At 45.6% G+C, this 20,499-nt stretch overlaps 1 protein-coding gene across 1 annotated transcript in view; it reads left to right on the plus strand.

Annotated features, from left to right (window-relative positions):
* The window catches only part of LOC138453179 (cytochrome P450 2K6-like), a 546,472-nt gene that overhangs the window by 369,344 nt on the left and 156,629 nt on the right, over positions 1-20,499 (plus strand). The window contains exon 7 of the mRNA XM_069605778.1: positions 11,226-11,410. Within this exon, the coding sequence (XP_069461879.1) occupies positions 11,226-11,410 (185 nt within the window). The remainder of the gene's footprint in view (positions 1-11,225; positions 11,411-20,499) is intronic.

Here is a 20,499-nt window from a genome sequence, read left to right on the forward strand (position 1 = left end):
TTTTCTCGGCAGCAGCAGTTCTCGTCCTCAGTTGGCATTAGCTCGCACCGATTGCATGTGCACCAGGTGGAGACGCCGTCCATTCGACTAGGCCCAGGCTCTTCATCTGTTGATTCGTCCTGCCAACTGCCGTCCGAATCCCCATCGTTTTCGCGTGCTTCCCTTTCCAGTAGTTCCTCCTCGGTATACTCTGGCTCGTACATGTAGGGCATTATTGTAGCCATTGTGTGTTAAACAAACTAAAATAATTTATAGCGGTGGTACTGGTATCTGTTCACAAGGGCTACAAGTGGCAAAGGTAGCTGACCAGAGCACTTAAACGAGTCACAGAATACTCAAAGTAACAGAGAGAGAGGAATGGAATGCTGCTGTGTGTTGTGAAACGGTCTGTTTATACTTATTGAGGAAAGAGGTGTCCTGCATTTCCATGGCGACACGTCATTAGCTGAAGCGCAGCGAATGTTGACACGAGACTTGCTTTGGGGTTGGGAAATGGGCGGTACGAGTCTGCTGATGACAGGCTCAGGGGCGGGGGAATTGATTTAGTGCCGCAAAAGCAGGTCAGCCAGGGCGATCGGGGAAAAGATAGGATTATCAGAAAATGGCGGCTCCCTGGTGCTTGTTTTCGCGTGCGTTTAATGGACGAAAACTCGGGTAAGGTCCATAGGAAAGTTTTCTAAAATCGAGCCACTTAGGCTTAAAAAAACATGGCCGACCCGTAGGGACAATAAAATTTTTTACTAGACCATGCCTTTAAACATTCAAATAATAAGAATTAAAAATATTGTGTAGCATTCACACTGTAATATGTGGTCTGTAAGAGAGAACCAAATTAAACATGACAGTTCAGTCAGTAGTTTATCACAAAAATCTTCTTTTTATTCATGGTGATGATGCCAAGGGGGCCCAACGCCTTTCGAGTGACACTCACTCTTCATCAGGGGCATGTGCAATTCTATAGAGGAAGTACATATAACATAACGTTAGGATTTGTAATAGTATCCAAATCCATACATAACTATGCACTCAACCTATATCAGGATAACAAATTTCAATAGTTTTTCTTCTATCTATTTTGACAAATCAATCTCATTCTTGTAATCTATCTCTACACACTGAGTAGTAGTAAAACGAATGGACGGCTAATAGTGTAAGTCACAGGTGGAGAGCCTCTTAAAGGAGAGACTGATGCACCAGGGTTTGCTGGTAGCTAGATTCACAATCATAGCTCCTGAGTCGTATGCAAAGGGAGTCCGTCCTGGCTCCTTGATGTTAGTGGGTATAGTCTAATGCCAGTATCGTTTCCATCCAGGCATATTACTTCTATCCAACATAACATTGACCAATATATTATACATTTGTTATGCCCATATAGGTCCTATCTCTGGAAATGGTCCAGCAAAGGGAAAACAGCACTGACAGCAACTAACTATCTGGCAACACATTGAATGTGAAGTGTTGGCTCTCTCTACATGAAACGCCTTTGACTTGTCCACTACATCTATAGTCTAAAGACAATACGGCATGAAGTTTTATTAGCACAAAATATCACAAGGTTAGACACTTGTATTATTTAAACTAGCGTATGACATTATGTACAAAACTGTTAGGCATAATCCGGTCAGTTGCTCTGATTAGTATCCTTCAGGCTTTGATCTAGCTAAATCATACTTTGTGGGAACAATGACTCTTTTACTACTACTCAGTGTGTAGAGATAGATTACAAGAATGATTTGCCAAAATAGATAGAAGCAAAACTATTGAAATTTGTTATCCTGATATATGTTGACTGCATAATTATGTATGAATTTGGATACTATTACAAATCCTAACATCATGTTATATGTACTTCCTTTATAGAATTGCACATGCCCCTGATGTAGAGTGAGTGTCACTCGAAACGCGTTGGGCCCCCTTGGCATCATCACCATGAATGAAAAGAAGATTTTTGTGATAAACTACTGACTGAACTGTCATGTTTAATTTGGTTCTCTCTTAAAGAACACATATTACAGTGTGGATGCTGCACAGTTTTTAATTCTTATTATTTGAATGTTTAACTACAATAGGATTATAAGTTATTAGTCTGGTCATCAAGACACAGGCTAGTGTGCAGGGGACGTAAGGTCCCTAACTTGGAACTTTTTTCTTGGTTCTCTTACTGAACGGAATCACCCACACCTCGTCAAGGAAGAAGACTAAGGGAAAAAAGTCTGGACATATAACCCTCTCTTCTGCAGATACCAACCAGGAACCAGGTGAGAACCATTTGCACTCATGGCTAGACCCCCAGAGTCACTCCGGGGACCCTTCTTTCACCCACACCTCCCCAGCCTGATCTCCAACCGTTGCCGCAAATAATCTCTTTGTCACTGACCACCAGGGGTAGCCCTGCAGTCTGCTTTTCAAATGCATAGATCCACTTGCCTGCGCATGCCATAAGGGGTGGGAGCGCCGCTATCAAATAGTTGTTATCCATCTATGCCCATTGCACATAGCGCGGTCTGACGGTTCCCTTTTGTATAAGGGGCATCTGCATCCTTGGCCTACTTTAGGAGAGGCATGGTATCACAAGTATGACAATGACACAAAGGGTACAATTTGTAAAACCTTTATTAAAGTTTCTGGGTTTGGAAAAACTCCTACTTTGCCCTATAACTAAGATGGGAGTAGTCTCGACCAGCAGATAATAAACAAAACAGTCCTAGTAGCGTCTGTCAAATCAAAATTGCCTATGCTAACAAAACCGAATGCCTGCCCTATCTCTTGTTCAAAAAGTGTATAAAGGAGATATGTATGTAAAGGAAAATCAGTGTTCAAAATATAAAGAATAAATGTGGCTCAGTCATCAGGATGACGTGCTCTGGTTTCAAACACAAAAACAGTTCAAACCGTGGATCGAGGCCCATCTGACCTTCCATGTTAAAGTGTCTCTTTTTAATCTTCCAAACAATGTTTCAACAAAAAGTTCACATTGGTCACCCTCTGTCAGGCTCAGACCCTTCACGTTGGTCCCCCCCCCCCTGTCGGGCTCAGACCTTTCACAACAAGAAGTTCAACAATGCTTTCAGGGCTCCCTTCCCCAAACGTATTACACTTTGGGTCTCTTTCAGTCAGGCTCAGGCCGTTTCCGGATGTGGAAGACTTTCGATTGTGCGTGGCTTTCTTTACAGAACTTTGACTCAAAGTTCAACGTTCAGCTTTTTAGTCTCCCCTTCGTTCGTGGTTCATTTTGATCTATTTGTTTTTACTGCTCACTCACTTTATCGCTACAAACGATGCACCTTTCCCAAAGACTTTCGAGTGGGCTACTGTCATGGGTATCAGGCAGGTAGTTGGGGCAAGCTGGGTGGAGGCTTGGCAGGCCTGGCATAGGCACACAAAGAACCCATATCAGATCCCTCCTTTACTTCCTTCCTAGTGGTTGTAGGAACTTCCTGGTTACCACTTCCTATTGCCAAACAGGAAGTGCATGACAATCCATGAGCTCTCTAGTGTTTGGGGGTGGCTGGCTATATAAGCCACACCCAAGATTCTTCCAGTGCTTCGTGTTTCTTACTGTGAGCTGCATCAGCAACACATTTACCGTGCTCTGGATCATCCTGCTTCAGCCTACCTGCTCTGGATCATCCTGCTTCAGTTTACCAGCTCCGGGACATCCTACTTCCGTTTACATGCTTCGGATCTTCCCGCTTCTGCTTACCTGCTCTGGATCATTCTGCTTCTGCTTACAGGTACTCCGTGCTTTCTCCACGCCACGGCTATCTCCGGTCAAGTGGGGACTTCAACACCGGCACCTGTAAGAACAAAGAAGAACAACGTTGGCACGCATGCTTCCACAACGCTGTGCATACTCAACCAAATCTTCCTGTGACGCTGGTAACCAGGTCAGTTGTACGAGCGCACAAACCCCTGTAAAAGAAAGAAAAGATATTAGTCATTGCGCTCGCCCTGATAATGCGGGGACTATTGCACTGCGCTCCCGCTTATAACGCAGTACCTACTTACCAAAGACTCCATGCAAACTTACCAGACCACCAAGTCTCCGGTAGTGCTGAACCCAGACGCGAGGTGCTAATATCACGTAATCCACTCCTGCAAGGGAAGAAAAAGGAGAGACATTACCAGGCGCTCGAATTGAAGACGCTGCGCTTACCTAACAGCAGCTGATTTCTACACGCAGCGCTACTCCCCCACAAGATACCTTGGCAAACAAAGACAATAGGACAAGTTAGGACACTAAATATTCTCCGCGCAACGTTCACTTGTGGAAAAGACTTTCTAGCCAGTGAAGAAACTGGCGCCTTGAACACTCGGCCTCACTGTGAAGGCATATAACAGCGTGTGGCATCTGAACTCAACCAACAGACATTGGCATCATCCATACAAGCAAATCACGCCCCTGCGAAGGCAGGTTGGAGTGCACACCTTACTAAAGATCAAGGTAAGCCCTTAAGAGACATCACAGCACACCTTTAAGTAAAGGGAAGGGCCCCAGGGGAATCAGGTGAATTCAGGTCTGAGTGTTTACCTTGTGTTTGACAGGAATCCCTCCGGATGAAAACAGGGGAAGTGAGAACTCGGGGACCAAGGGAGGTTCATCCATCGCTCCTGCAGAGACACAGGTGAGTGCGACAGCTACTTCCTTTCGACGGACCACTCCGTTACTCAGTATCGCTGATTTCACAGCTTTACTTACTTCAAAAGTTAATTCACAGATCTGCCTTTCTCATCCACACGCATGCAGCCTGCACTTGCGATATAAAGTTGCAATTTCAATCTTTCCTTAACACACACCAGTCTCTCAGGTTGCTTGCCAACTCAGCTGCTGTGTGCTTTCTTTCTTGTCTGTACAGTTTTCCAATTCATGAGTCAAATTTAGTACCACAGGATTGGCCCCATTCTCCCCAACTCTGCCATTCACCCAAGAGGGTCGCTGGCATCCTTGAAACACAATGTATCCTTCGGTATTGGGATTTGGCCTTCTCCACGCGTCTTTTGCGGCCTTTTGGAGGTAATGACCTCCGGTAGGGAACTCCTATGGTTCTCGACCCACTGCTCTCATCCCTTAATCCGTCACTCTGCTCCAGTAGGTTTGCCTTCACCCTGCTCAGAGTGTGTCTCTATGTTCCGCCTTTTATCTGTGTGAGGAGAGCTAATTGGTGTCAGTGTCCGAGTTTGCCTGACCCTGGACATATCCAGTGCGATGTATAAGAGTTAGTCATGTTACTCTGTCGCCGTCTTCCTCAGCCCAGTGTTTGTTTAGAAAAGGGGTAGGGGGGGGAGTTGGGACATCAGAGAATCCTTAAGAATAGGATGAGTTAGGTGTACAAAAAGGGTGAGAATAGCGTGTCTCACCATTGGCTGCCTCACCCATTCCCCGAAGACCCCATACCCAGGTGATCCTCCCGCACTGGTGTACCCCCGGGAACTGTATCCAAAAGCAATGGCTGTGTCCTGGCCATCTGGATGATAGGTTCCGGAGGACCAGCGGGTGAGACACCCTTTGGTCTTTCACACTACACCCATCAGTCCTTTTCCCTCTTCCTCTCTTCCTGGACACTGCCATCTGGCCAAACCTGTTCCTTAACCTGCCCTCCCACAAACTCTCCACCCGAGTTATTTGTTCAGGTGCTTGTTCTGCCTTCTCATCCTCCTCATCTTCGTACAGATCAAATGTACGCCACACATCCTCGATGGGACCCAACATTCTCATACCCTAGGATGTCTGCCCTCTCGTCTCCTTCCCCCTTCCTTCTCTATGTGCACGCTTTTTCTAGCTGTTAACTACCTTGAACAAAAAATCTACTGCCTTCCACCCATTGGACCCTTGCTCTGCTGGTTTACTGGGCTTTACTTCAACCTTTATTGCTCGCAATCTATTCAATTCTGTTCACACCGCTGCCAGTGCCTCTTCTAGGTCTCTTTTATTGACATCGACATGCAATGGGACTTTCGGAGGGGACGCATGCAGGGTTGGTGGGGCCGTCGTTGCAGTGGACACATAGGTCGGATTGGCGTAACCTACCTGGGGGCAAGCTGTCAATGGGTAGTCCCCCGCACTCTGCTGGCATCCTGCCCTCCTTGCCTGTAATGTCATCGGCACTTGCACATTGCGCTTTTCCTCCCACCAAGATCTTACGTATCTTCAAACATCTTCCACAGATCTATTGTCTTTCCTTTTTTGTAACTGTTTCCCTTTATACTTAGCTATTAAAAATGTAGACATGTGTTCTACGATTCCCTTGTTATGGGATCCCGTCTCTGGCCATGAATGGGGCATCCCCCTTCCTCTTGTCTCTGTCACCCACTGTTTGTGGTATTTCTCAATTCTGTCCCGATACAATGGCAAGGCTTTGCACGTATACTCTATGGATGTTTCTCCACCCATTGTAATATTCATTGCGCCTCACTGTCTTACGCCTATGTTTACGAGCCGCGCACGCTGCTGCTGTTCTTCAAAAAAGTCAGTCTGTCATCTCCTCCCTCCCACACAAAAAGTCTCAAAACAATTTCTCCCACCCCCTCCTTCGCCCCACCCACCTTTCTCGCACACTCTACACACTCAACTCGCACCAATAATTATAACAAAAATGCCCTTCCACTGGTCCCCCTCCTACACAATAAAACACGACCAAAACAAGCTAAAATACCAAGCTAAAATAAAAATAACTACTATTCCTCAGCACACTAATAACGCAAGGCTCCTATGTATTTCCTTCTTTCCTCTGTTATACAATGCCTACGATACCACCTTCTCCCCTCTATCGGGGAGGCTCCCTACCATTCCATTTTCCTTGCCTTAATATTCTACTTAGAAAATTAATAATACCAACAAAAACAAACACCCACAACACACCAACAATTTCACTCTGCGTGCATTCATGCTCTTCACACTCTCCCATACATCTGTCCCCTACTTTTTATCACTTGCAAGGCTATACTCACGTGTGCATGTTCACCCAAACTCCTCCGTCACGGGGTTCCAACAACATCGGCCTGCACTCTCCTCGGAGCCGGGCCCCATTCCAAAGAGCAGGTAGGAATTCTGCAAAGGCGGCTCCTGCACGGCCACTGGGGAATACTCGTTTTTTGGGACTGGTCGCTGTAGTTGACTGGGAGATAGGGAGAGATTGAGGAAGAGGTTGTTGCAGTAGGACAGCCGAGAGACGACCAGTGTACTGGAGACATTAACTTCTGGGGGAAGGTGAGGAAAGGAAGAATGCCTCTATGGAGGTGAAGCTGGAAGTGGGCCTTCTCGGCAAGGTCCAAGATGTGAGGGGTGAAGAAGAGAGCAGAGTCGAAGATGACCCCAAGGTTTTTGGCCGCACAGGATGGTGAGGGCAGGGAGCCCAGCAGGGCGGCGAGAGGGTAGGGGGAAAACAGGGCGCAGGTGTCCCAATGAGAAGGATCTCTGTCTTACTGACATTAAGAAAGAGCTTGTTAGCTGCAACCCATGCCTGGATGACGGTCAGGCAATCGGGGATGAGAGGAGAAAGAGGAGGTAGTCGAGGGAAGTTTGAAGGAAAGCTGTGTCATCAGCATACCATTGAAAATAAGGAGAGAAGGAAGCTATCAGGTGAGCATGAGGGGCGAGATAGATATTGAAGAGCCACGACGATAGGATTGAGCCCTTGGGGATGCCACGGGTAGAGTGTGTGGTGGTGGAGGACAAAGGGCCCAGTTGCAAGTGAGGAAAGAGGTCAGCCATTGCAGTGCCTGGTGCGTGGTGCCAAGGATATCACAGAGCCATTTGATGAGAATAGAAAGGTTGACCGTGTCAAAGGCAGAGGAGAGATCGAGGAGACAGCAGGATCGTTGGAGTCAAGATTTGCGAGCATGCCTTCACAAGTGTTCAGGAAAGCAGTTTCTGTGCCTCTGGATGCCCAGAATCCAGATTGATTGTCATGGAGGCAACCAACAAGTTCAGTGTGGAAGGTCAGTTGGGGGGAGGACCAACTTCTCCAAGAGTTTACCCAGGAAGGGGGTAGTGGAGATAGGGTGATTGTTAGCCATGCAGGAAGGGTCAGCAGATGGCTTTTTTAAGAGAGGGTGCACAAGGGAGTGCTTGAGGGATAGAGAGAAAGAGCCAGTGGCGAAGGAGTGTTACAGAAGTCGGCAAAAGCTGTGGAGAGAGGAGATGTCCTTAATGGTTCTAGAAGAGCAGGAGAGTAAATGTTTAAAGGAGACCTTCATAGAGCGGACATATTTAGAAACCTCATCTGTTGCTATGGGCAGGATGGAGGAGAGTGCGGATGGTGATAGGAGGGGAGTCAAGGGAGGCAGAGGAGCGGGAGTGGAGATGGGGGTGGGTGAGAGTGAGGACAGGATGTCCTGAGTTTTTAGATGTGAAACGGGAGGTCAAAGCAGTGCAGAGTGCCTGGGAAGGAAGGAGCAGGAAGTCTATCCTGGTGGTTCCAGGGAACCCCTTAACCTCTGTGCAGCATATATCTGCATTAGACCCATTAGACGCTGTGTATCAAATGACATGCAAGTGTAATAATTAGGGCATTTCCAAAGTATATAAGATGCCATGCAAACCTGAATAGAGAAGGCTGGCTGATCAGATGGTCGAGGAGATGCAGTCAGAGGGGCTTCTCACAGTTGGCATCCTTAAAAGTTATTTTGCTGGAGAATTTCTTGTTTTAACTTTGTGCTCATGCTGGTCATCGCATTTTTTAAATGGATGATATATTTATTTAACAGTGTGGTTTAATTATTGCATTTCATTATTGCAAAGAGATCTTATAATAATTGCTCTTGTTTAGTTTGAGTTTGAATGCCTAGCATTGACAGGTTTTCCTTTGACTTAGTTGGGTGTTGAAAGCGTTTGTCTTTTTAAGGCGAATTTTCATATGCCCATATGGGTATGAACGGAGTAGCGTTGCGGGTTTTGAAATGTGGTTTCTGGCAGCCCCTGAACATATATGTGGTTTGATAAGAAATATGACCCAGACCCTGCAAGGGGTTTGATCTGATTGGATGTGTTGTTGATTAAATAAAGAGAGAACTGTGGGATATTTTGTAAATAAAGATGCACGCTTTTTTTTATACAAGAATCATTTTTGGCTCACTATCAACGTGGATTGTGCTAATGTTGTGGGGATGTATTTACGCCATTCCGTTTGTTCTTCTCTATCCCTTTCTAATATGCATGTGATGTAACACTTTATTTAATATGGTGCAAGGGTTGTGTAAAATGTGCTCATGTGAAAGGGTTGAAGGAGAGCCCCTGACTTGAGTTCCTTTGAGGCGAACAAAACCCAACTAATCTGAGTCATCCCATCAGTAGCAGAGCATAGAATGGCGTTGCCTTCAGACGTGGAGAGACGTCTTTTTGAATCTGCGCCAACAATCATGTGCTACTGTGTCATAGAAATGTGCTTGACCTTTCTGTTCAGCTGAGCTGCAGGTTGCGGGGCTCCCTTCCCTTCAATGGTCAGCTTCTTGAGTCTAGCCTGGTGCTTCCAAGGGACTTGCAGCACCTCGATAATATATGTTTAATGTTTTGTCCTCTTTAAAATGACATTAATAAAGTAATTGAAAAGATGGGCAGGAGGGAAGAGAGGAATGGGACAAAGGGTTGGGTTTAAGGTTAGGTGTAATCTTGGGAAAAAGGAACACAATGAAAGGAAGTGTGGAAGGGAGGAACAGAGAAAAAAGGGAAGGAGGTGTTGAGGGAATACCTGGAAAAAAGCTTTTGTTTTGAACTGTGCCACGGAGTAAAATCATCATTAACAAACAAACCCAACCATAATAGCACTAGCAACCATACTAGCACTAGCAACCATAATAGCACTAGCAACCATATAGCTTATCTATGTGGCAGCATCAGAAACTAAAAATCAAAACCAGTCTCAATCCCTTGCACTCATCCGACATCTTGCAACGGTTAGTGTCTGTTTTAAAACTTGCATTTCAAAGAGCAGATAATGACAAGCAATTAAATGAGCTACAAGTTGCATTTGTTTTAGTTCTGGCAGCACTATGACGAATCTATTTGCAGACCGGAGTTGTATTCAGTGGCGGGGTTGCCACAGATGTGAGGTGCATGCAGATTTGTCAGCCTTGTTAGGTGGGACCCTCCTGTGTGCATTGCCCCTTTTAGGGGATGTGTTTTCCTCACGTGTATGGCCCCTTTAAGATGGGCCATGACTGTGTCATGGCCCAAGCTAATAAAAGGAGCCCCTGCAGGCACGTGAGTCAGAGCGGCTGCAGACTCCCAAAGAGGAACGACTGAGTCCGTGTCTCATTATCCATGTAGGCCACAGGCCTACACGTGGAGGCACAGGCCTGCACGCCCAGACACTGAGGGACCCGTCTGCCAGGATGGCAGCCGAGGTCCACTCAGTCCGAGGCCTGGCAGGCTGTGACCCCATGCCAGGGTGCCGAGGCCCATGGCACCCGGGGCCATGCCGGACATCCACGGCAGGCCCCCACCCCCACACATAGTGGGACTGCACGGCGCTAGCAGAGATAGCGCCCAGGGGCGCCCGCCGGATGACCATGGCCGGTGACCCCCAACAAGCCTTAGGTAAAGTAATGTTACACTCTTTAGGACCCAGAATAAAGAAAGGGGCTTACCTATGCAAAGAAAGCTGCCATTGCACACAATTATGCCAAGACTAATGTCTCATTATGCACGATCGTCTGTACACATATAACTAATCCCAGAATTAACCTCATCGCATTGAAGATTTAGGCGTTTGAATTACAAAATTAGAGTTTAAACATTCAGTGAACTTGAATTACATTTTACATGAGCTACTTTATTGGAACAATGTTTTTAAATAACCTTAAATGTTTAAGAAAAGTGTCATTGCTGTTATAACAAATGCTTGTAAAGCTTGAACAGCTGATGAGTTTTTGCGAAGGCGAGCATGGCCAAAACCACCCAAGTCTTTGTTTGATATGCATCTTACTGTTGAGATGTTCAACTAATCGTATAACTGTATGCATGAAACTGCCAAGACACCAAATATGCTTGTAACCTACGCTGTGATACCTTGCGGTTTGGTCGTAAAACCAAATGTAATAAATAAGATAAATAAAAAAATAAAATAAACACTGAATATGCATCTACGACTACATTTTAGATTGGACATTTGTCATATAAAATCTAACCAGTGGCACATTCCCAAGGGACGTAAAGTTAGCATCGACATGCAGAAATACCAAGTGATGTTGCTTGTTAAATCCATTTTTCTTATGTCTTTCACTGTCAGAAAAGGTTCAAAAAGAGATAGACGCTGTGATAGGATCTGCTAAGCCTCAGACTGAACATCGCCGACAAATGCCTTATACGGATGCGGTCATCCATGAAATCCAGCGGTTTTCCAATATCCTTCCAATGGGTCTTCCTCATGAAACCACAATGGATGTCGAATTTAAAGGCTTCCTTATCCCAAAAGTAAGACTGTGAATCATTAATGTGTTGCTATGTATTATTTCTGAAGCATGGCATTCACATGATTGGAAAGATAAACCATTGCATGTATGGCTTGCTGACTTTAAAGATTAAAGTGGGGAGTGCCTTCTGACTGGTGTAATCCCCATGTGTGTTGAGAGAATTAGTTTTTTCGTGATTGTTAAATTGATAGTATCCGCTTATGCTCAACATCATGTCGAGGTTTCTTCAGTGGAACATTTCCAGCAGACTCCAGAAGAGATCAGAGGGTTTAAAGGTCTGAAACGTGGTAATGGCTTGGGAAGTAAGGCCCTCTCGCCTGTGTTCTATTAAAATAAGAGGATGTGTGAGCACTCTGGATGGCAAACAGTGTATACAAAGCATCTGCAAAGGCAAGGAAAGTTGGGCATCAATATTGGCAACAGAGGGTGCATCACCATATATAGTTGGCCTACACTGGTGACCCTTTAGGCATACTTCTCCAGTAGGAAGTATGGACATGAGTTACAGCAATGGACCCAGTGAGGGAGCATTTGCCGGATTGCCCTATATGAAAAAAGCAGAAGCCATGTTCTCCAATGGTGCATTTTATGGAACAATCCTTTAAAAATGCATAGACTGTCCATGCAGCTCAGAAGGAAAACACTTGAGCTATTCCAACTCTTCAAAGGGCAGTCACCAGAAGTGCATAAGACCATTTTTCTGCAACAACAAATCATGTGCATTTCTCTTAGGAGGTTATTCAGAACCAGCAAAGGCATGGGTTCTGGCAAGCCAACCTAGTACACTTGGGTCAAACCGAACTCTCACTTGGTAACAAAGGCTGATGGGTAAGGCTTAGGATGAGGAGATCAGGGACCTGGTGGCAGGTACAGTTTACAGCAGGTAGAGGCGGTCAAGTTTTAGAATGTCAACGTCGATTTATATATATACTGTTTGTTAATATCAGACATGCATTAAAGTAGAACCCACTACAACCTGAGGAAGTCACCCAAAATGCATTATGCAAGGTTGAATAGGCATTTAAACTGTTACAGTACATGTGGGGGAACTATGTTATCAGATTAATTATAGACCATATGTTTGTTTGTTTTATTACTTGTATTGTGCTCCAGACCTGTAGGTATAAGGGCGCATAGCAGAAGAAGACTTACAGCTTAGTTACACAACATCATCATGTTATCGAATTACACAACACATCAACGTTAGATTGACATAGTATCGTACAGTTACCACTCACTTACGCAGTAGACAAGGTAGTATACTTATATACAGGTTTAATACACATAATTGTACAGTATCATAGAGTCATATATTACAATTTAGTTATACAAATAGGTGGTAGTGTACCACTATTGCAGAGTGGTTCATGAATCACAATGGTTAATCAGGAGGGAAGTGGCGTAGGTCGTTATGTCGGAGTTTTTGAGCCATGTTATGAAATTCTGCCGGAATTTCAGGCAAGTTTGATCTGCGCGCAGAAGCGGGGGTAGAGAGTTCCAGAGTGATGCTGCTTTAACCTGGAAACATCGTCCCCCTACTCTGGACAGTTTGAATCTCGGTACAAAGAGACTGTTCAAACTGGATTTATAATTTATATATATAGATTTATAATGCACCCACAACACTTCCTGGAATATCTAAGAATTCCATCCCTATTTTACACCGTGTACAGGGATCAGATCTAACATTTGCACCAGTGATACACAGTGAGCAAATGCTTAGATAATATGGAATGGAGCAAAACGGTTTTGACACAATCTTAATTATCTACAAGCACTGGCCCCTAGAGCAAACATGAATCAGACTGATGTGTACTATGTTTGCTGCATAACATACAAATAATTGCTTTATCTCTTTTCATAATACACAGCAAAAAGTAAATAAAACAGTCTGCTTCATGTTTGCCATAGTGATTTTTCTTTTTTTTAGATAATACGGACTATGGCTATTCCTATTTATTCTGTTGCTTATTATCTGAGCAGAAACATTGTTGTTCAATTAATTTGCTCCATTCCTTTTGCCAAGGGCAAGGTTTTCATAATATGGTCCCTGGTCTGTTAAAGGTTAGAAACCCTAGCTGTACAGCTACAGATGGGACAGGTCGAGCACACGCCTATGACTTGAATTCTTTGACCGGGTCCATCTGATTCCAGGGACCACATTTACTTTGTGGTGTTCTAGTTTGGCTCTTACATGGTGACTTATTTTTTTATTTTTAAATTTGGTTTTATTGGTTTTAGACAGAAATTTTACACATTCTTTAATACATAACTGTTAGTTTATGGTTACTTCGAAAGAACAAGGATTGAGTTAATTATAATACGTCAGGTCATTGTCATATTCAGTACTGTTCTTTGGTTGTAACAATTAACAAAAACAACGCCCACACCCACCCCCCGCACCCCCCATTGGTTGGGCAGACATCATTGAGTCAACTTTCCAGATTGTTGTGCGTGATGCGAGCCGTTGTACGTCTACTGTCATGGAGTTTTCATGCTTGCTGGGTCAGACTTGTTTCTTAGAGTAAGTTATAGGGTTTTTTGACTTGCATTATGACCGTGGAGTTTGTTCGGGCTGGGAGTCCGTAGTCACTACGAGGTGTTTGTTCCGAAAATCTGACCATAGGATCTCACATTGCGATGCTTTATTATGTAAGGAGGCTGTGATCATTTCCATTGTAAAAATGTTGGTTGTCAGGTTGATCCATTCCTTTTTGCTTGGGACTACCTTGGATTTCCATTTCATCACTAGCAGCGCACAGGCTGCTAGTAGTAGCTGTGGTGCTAGACCTTTCAGTTTAGTCCAGTCATCCTCATCCTTTTCCAGGCCAAACAGAATCATAAAAGGATCGGTGTCTCTTTGTATGCCATCTATTTCCTTAATCCACCCCAGGACCTCCTCCCAGTATATTTTTATGCATGGGCAGCTCCACCACATATGCCAATGGTCAGCTATCTCACCACAATCCCTCCAGCATCTTGGGCTTATTGTTTGGAACATTCTGGAGAGCTTGAGTGGATCTTATTGCCACCTGTGAAGAAGTTTGATGGCGTGTAATTTATATTGACTGGATAGGGATGTCTTAGCCGCAGCTTTGCACATTGTGTCCCACTGATCAGGGCTTATCTCTTCTCCTATATTTCTTTCCCATCTGGTTCTGAGCTGTTCTGTAGACCCATCCCCTGCTTCAATGAGTCCTTTGTACATTACGGATATTAGTCCCTTCATTTCACTTTTTTTGTCTAGGAGTTTTTCAAACGGGGTGAGGTCTCTTTTCAAATTGGCAGTCCATTCGGCTTTTGTTAGGACTCCTTTCATCTGGATGTATTGAAAGGTAGATAATGTGCCTATTCCTAGAGCTTCAGTTAGTTCCGGTAGTGGGATGAAAGTGTCTTTTTTTTCTGCAGCTGCCCTACCCTTTCAAGGCCTGCCTTATACCATGATTGGAATCTTCCTACGTTGGGTATGTGATCGTTTATGCCAGGGGACCATAGGTGGCTAAGTGGGGATGGCCAGGTGGTGATCCTGATCATCTCTTTGCCTGGGCGCCATATATTCCAGATGGTGCTCAATATCGGGTGGCCTCTGATTTTACATAGAACTCTTTTGTGAGGGGTCCATAGCCATTCCGACACAGTGGCCGGTGAGAAATAGTGGTTGTCCATGTGAATCCATTGGAGGTGCTTGTGGTCACGCAAGTGTGGGATGAGGATGCGCAATTGGGAGGCTTTATAATATGCTCGTAGGTCGGGAAGACCCACTCCTCCTTCATCTTTGGGGAGTGTTAGGGTATTGTACGCGATTCTCGCCCTCTTCCCCTGCCAGAGACCTGATCATAAGTTTTTTAGCGTCCTGGAAGAACCCAATTGGAATTTCTACAGGTAACATCTGGAAGGGGTACAGGAATCGGGGGAGGCACACCATTTTAATGGCATTAACCCATCTCAACCACGAGATCGTGAGCTTATTCCATCTTTTGAGGTCCGCTGCAAAGCTCTGGAAGAGGGGGGGGAAGTTAGCCTCATATAGCTCTGTTATAGCTTTGGTGATCTGTATGCCCAAGTACCTTAGTGCTGAGTGCTCTAGTTTAAGACCTAGTGGTAGAAATGTAGTTTCATTTTCTCCTTTCGTTCCTTGTAGAGGAAACAATGTCGATTTGGCCTTGTTCACTTTAAACCCAGAGAGTTGGCCATATTTTTCTAGTAAGTGGAGAGCATGGGGGACTGATATCGTGGGGTTGGTAATGTGTAAGAGTATATCATCCACGTAGAGCGCGATCTTGTATTCTGTCGTTCCCAGTCGCATCCCTTCTATCCTAGGGTCAGTTCGGATGTTTTGGGCTAGGGGTTCTAGGGAGAGTGCGAAGAAAATTGCAGAGAGGGGACATCCCTGTCTAGTTCCGCGTCCCATTTCGAACCATCTGCAGTATTCGCCATTGATGAACACTGATGCTTTCGGCGATGTGTATACCGCCTGTATTCCCTTTCTGAATCTCGGCCCTATTCCCACCTTGCGCAGGACCTCCTTCAGGAATTCCAAATCTACTCTATCGAAAGCCTTCTCTGCGTCTATCGAGAAAAAGGTGGGGTCACCCGGTAGTGTTTTGGATGCGTGGATAAGATGGAGTGTTTTGCGCATGGTGTCCGCCCCTTGCCTACCTAGTATAAATCCGACTTGATCGTTGTGTATGAGGTGGGGCATCAGCACTTCCAGTCGGGCGGCTAGCACTCTGGTATGAATTTTGGCATCAAGGTTGAGTAGGGAGATGGGGCGGTATGATCCGCAATATTTGGGGTTTCTCCCTTCTTTAGAATTACTGTAATTAGAGCCTTCGTGAAGGAGTTGGGGGCTTCTCCTGTTTCTATTATCTCATTGAAGAGTTCAGTTAGGAATGGTATTAGCTGTGCACTGAAGGTTTTGTAAAACCCAGCGGTATAACCATCTTCCCCGGGAGATTTACCCATAGTTAGTCTTTTAATTGCATCTCGGACCTCAGATTCAGATATTGGGGATTCTAGAAGTACAGATTCAGTATACGATATTTTGGGCATATCTATTGAGGACAAATAGTGGTCTGTGTTTGGCAGCCCAGGACTCACTTCCGGGGTGTATAATGTTTCGAAGAAGTTAGCAAAACTCTCTGGGACAGTGCGGGTGGTATGAGCTGTTGAGGGGTTTTCGGCAATAATCTCTTTCACTTTCCGCTCTGCTCTTTGCTCTTTAAGTCTGGCTGCTAAAAGTGCATCTGCTTTGTCCCCCTTTTCGTAGAATTTCTGTTTGAGGAATCGGAGATTACGCACAATTTGCTCATGCTCCAATAGTCTTAGTTTCCCTCTTTTGCCCTGTGCTGTGTTTATGTTGTCTTGGGCTTGATCTGGGTTTTCCCTTATATCGCTTTCCAATTGTCGAATTTCCGATCTAAGTCTGTGTTCTATAATCTTTCGCTCTCTCTTCTTGGTGGATCCCTCACATATCAGGATGCCTCTCCAGGTAGCTTTACCCGCTTCCCATATTGTTTGCTTGGAAACCTCACCTCTATCATTCAATTTGAAGTATTCATTAATTTCAGTTTCCATTTCAGATTTAAAGACTAAATCTTTCCATAGGGTCTCGTTGCACCTCCACTTCCCTCCCTGGACAGGTAAATTGACACATTCTATGTCTACCAGGACCATGTCATGGTCTGACCATGTTATCGGAACTATTTCTGATTGTGTTACGTGTCGAGGAGGTCTTTGGTAAGGTACAAGTAGTCGATTCGGGTAAATGTTTTGTGGGGGCTGGAATAGAATGTGTAGCCCCTTTCATTTGGGTGTTTGATCCTCCACACACCTTTTAAGTTGTACATCTCCATTATGTCAGAAAACTCAGTGCGATCTCCTTTTGCTTGGCCTTTCGTTTCGCGGTTCCCAGGTTCCCAGTCTTTGGTCGGGTCTGCCCATTGGTTAAAGTCCCCTCCTAGAACGATATGGCCAGAGGCTTCCATCATTATTTTGGGTATTGTCTTCTCTAAAAACTTGGCCTGTTCTATGTTAGTGGAATATATTACTGCAATCGTTATTTTTACCTTTGCGATGTTTCCAGCTATCAGGAGGGTACGTCCGCTTAGATCGGACCAAGTCTGGTCTACCTCTAAATCGATCCCCTTCCTGATCAGAATGCCAACCCCTCCTTTCCTGAGTGGCCCGGAGCCCCAGAATTCCATTCCACCTCGTTTCCCAATTATGCATCGTTCCTCACCCTTGGCAAACTTTGTCTCTTGTAGAAGAAGAATGTCAACTTTAGATCTACGAAACTCTTAAGCCAATAGTGATCTCTTGGTTGGTGAGTTTAGTCCCTTTACGTTAAGTGTTCCTATCCTGAGGGACTCCTTGCCCTTCTGCTCTTCAATAGGTGCCATTGTTAGGGCTCGTTAGCTGCAAGTATGTGATCCGCATCAAACTAGCAAAATGTACATGAGAACCCACTTCGTCTTGAATGTTGTGATATGTCGCCAATGTTGCTACAACTTTTGCCCACTTCATGTCTGCCCATCCCTCCTACCCCCCACCCCTCTCCCCTCTCCCCTCTCAAATTGGTGGCGTCCGATCGAACCCAGGTTAGAATACAGGTCCTGCATCGAACCACCATTGGGGACCGTTACTTCAGGTCCCTTTGCTTACTATAACATCGTAGGCTTAATTGAGCCCCATTTCGACCCCCCCCTTTCGTGTATGTACACCGAAACTCTTTTAACCCAGTGCTTACTTCCTTCATTCAGAACATTAACATTTGTGCTGGAATAAATGTCACCTTACCACCAGTTCGGATCAGGAGTCCTCTCCCCCCGGGGGGGTGTTACCTCTCTGGAATTTCCGCGAGCCCTTAACTCGTTTCCTTCTGGGACCCTGTATGCGCCATCTTCTATCTTCTCGTTGTGAATCTTCCCGGTCTTGTTCTTCTGTGCGGGATCCGAGGAGGTCCAAGATACAAGCCTTGATTTCTCTTTCGGAGCTAAGTTTGATTTTGTCGCCGTTGTATTCAAAGGATAGGGAGAAGGGGTATCCCCATCTATATCTCATATTCTTTTCCTTCAGGTGTTTGGTGAGGGGTCCGCACATCCATCGGAGTTCTAACGTTAGAGATGATAGGTGTTGGTATATCAAGATCTGGGCTCCTCCTAGAGTGATTGAATCGCTGGCCCTTGCTTTCTCAAGGATCCTAGTTTTGTCCTGGAAGCGGTGGAATCGGGCAAGAACAGATCTTGGTCCACCTGGGGGGCCTCCAGCTCTATGTATCCTCTCCGTCTTGGGTTCATCAATCGTGTCATCAGCGACTAGGAGTTTAATGATATCGTGTAGGGTATTCCTCAGATCGTTCTACGTCTCCCCCTCTCGTTCCGGGATGCCAAAAATTCTCGGGTTGTTGCGTCTTTCCCGATTTTCCAAGTCATCAAGTTTGAGTTTAAAGTCCTCTTCACGTTGTTCCAATTGCGTCATCCGTTGATCCAGCTGTGTTTCTAGGGTATCTATGGACGCTTGGTTGTTTTCGACCCCTTCGAGCCTTTCCTCCATGGTATCTAGGCGTTGTGTGATCTTGTCTATTTTGGAGCTAATGCTGGCACCCATGTTTTTTATTTCGCCCAGTAAGGCAGCAATGTCCCCTTTGGTAGCTGCTGATTCGCTCCCCGGGGTGTCTTTATTCGCCATGTTATAATCCCGCTTCTCAGCTGGAGTCGAGACGTAGGAGTATGGGGCAAGTTTCTTTCTTATGTTCATGGGCTACACAAGGTTTCGGTGGTGTCACTGGTGGCGTCCAACAAGGGGACGTAGTCCAGGGTAGAGGAGGCACACGCCTCTGATTCGGGGCCCCAACCCTCCACCCTTCTCCTACAACGGTCGTGGTTCTCTTACTGATCGTTAGCGGAGGAATTCCAGGTGCGTAGGCAGGGCGTGGGTGGTAAGCGGTCACAGGCGGATCACTCAGGGTTCTTTTAATCAGGTGTCAGGCCCACAATCACCTTCAAGGTCTCTACCCTATTTGAAAAGTTCGGCAGTCAGTGACCGCTTGTTCTTCGCCGGATAGACTTTTGTATGTGGGCCGTGACCCTTGCAATTGAAGGGGTGCTGCTGGGGACGTTTCGGGCAGCAGCTAATATGCCCCTTGTGGATGGCTTGGGCGTTTCATGTGGAATGGGTGACTTCTGGGGTTGGGGATTGATCAAGCGTGATCTTTTAATGTGTTTCCCTACCCCTCCAGGGCCCTCCTCCGATCCAGGGGCAGAGGGTCTCAGCGGGGGGAGGGGGAGAGGGAGTCCCAGACTCACGGCCGAGTAGTCCGCGGAACAGAAATCTAGAGTTCAGTCACGGGGATGGAGGATGGATACTCGCCGTGCGCGGCCTTTTGTCGGCAAGGGAGGGGGGCAGGAGCTCTGCAGGGGGCTCAATCCATCTCAGGGACCCAAAGTCACGGAGCTCACGCGGAGTCTGACCTCATCCGCACGCCCCCTGGTGGCCACTCGATTTATTTTTTTTTTAATAGGGTTTCCCTTATACTTTCCATCCTTGGCCCCTACCTCACCCCCCCCCTACAAAAATAAACACACCATTTATATAAAACATGAACTTAATTCAGAAAACAAGAGTCAAACTAGTAAACCACAAAGGAAATGTTTTTTTTGGAATCCCTCCATACTGGTTTGACAATATAAAGCAATAGGGTTGAATAAGCTTGAAAGACATGTCTGTTTTGTTAGAGCACAATTTGGATGACAAGATACACATTCAAACGTCAAGATTCCCGTACAGAATAAAGCAGACTTCCAGTCCTTAGTGTCTAAGGGGAACCAAGACAGGAATCATTTACCCAGGCATGCCCCACCTTGGGCAAGGCAAGGATAGCTGCAGGCAGACTTCATGCCCTAATACTTTTCAATAGGGCTGGAGGACTTAAAGACATATAAACAATCAACCCCCTTGAATTGCGAATGGCAAACCAACACGCCCACATGGACAGTGGATTGTTGAGGACAACTGCGCTCACCATTGGATACTCGAGCAGCGGGATCCAGGTTGCAATTTAAAGTTTCCTACCAAACCTCTGGCCAGCCA

The sequence above is a fragment of the Ambystoma mexicanum genome, chromosome 4p (genome assembly GCF_040938575.1).
Source record: "Ambystoma mexicanum isolate Mex_15411 chromosome 4p, UKY_AmexF1_1, whole genome shotgun sequence".
Classification (NCBI taxonomy): domain Eukaryota; kingdom Metazoa; phylum Chordata; class Amphibia; order Caudata; family Ambystomatidae; genus Ambystoma; species Ambystoma mexicanum.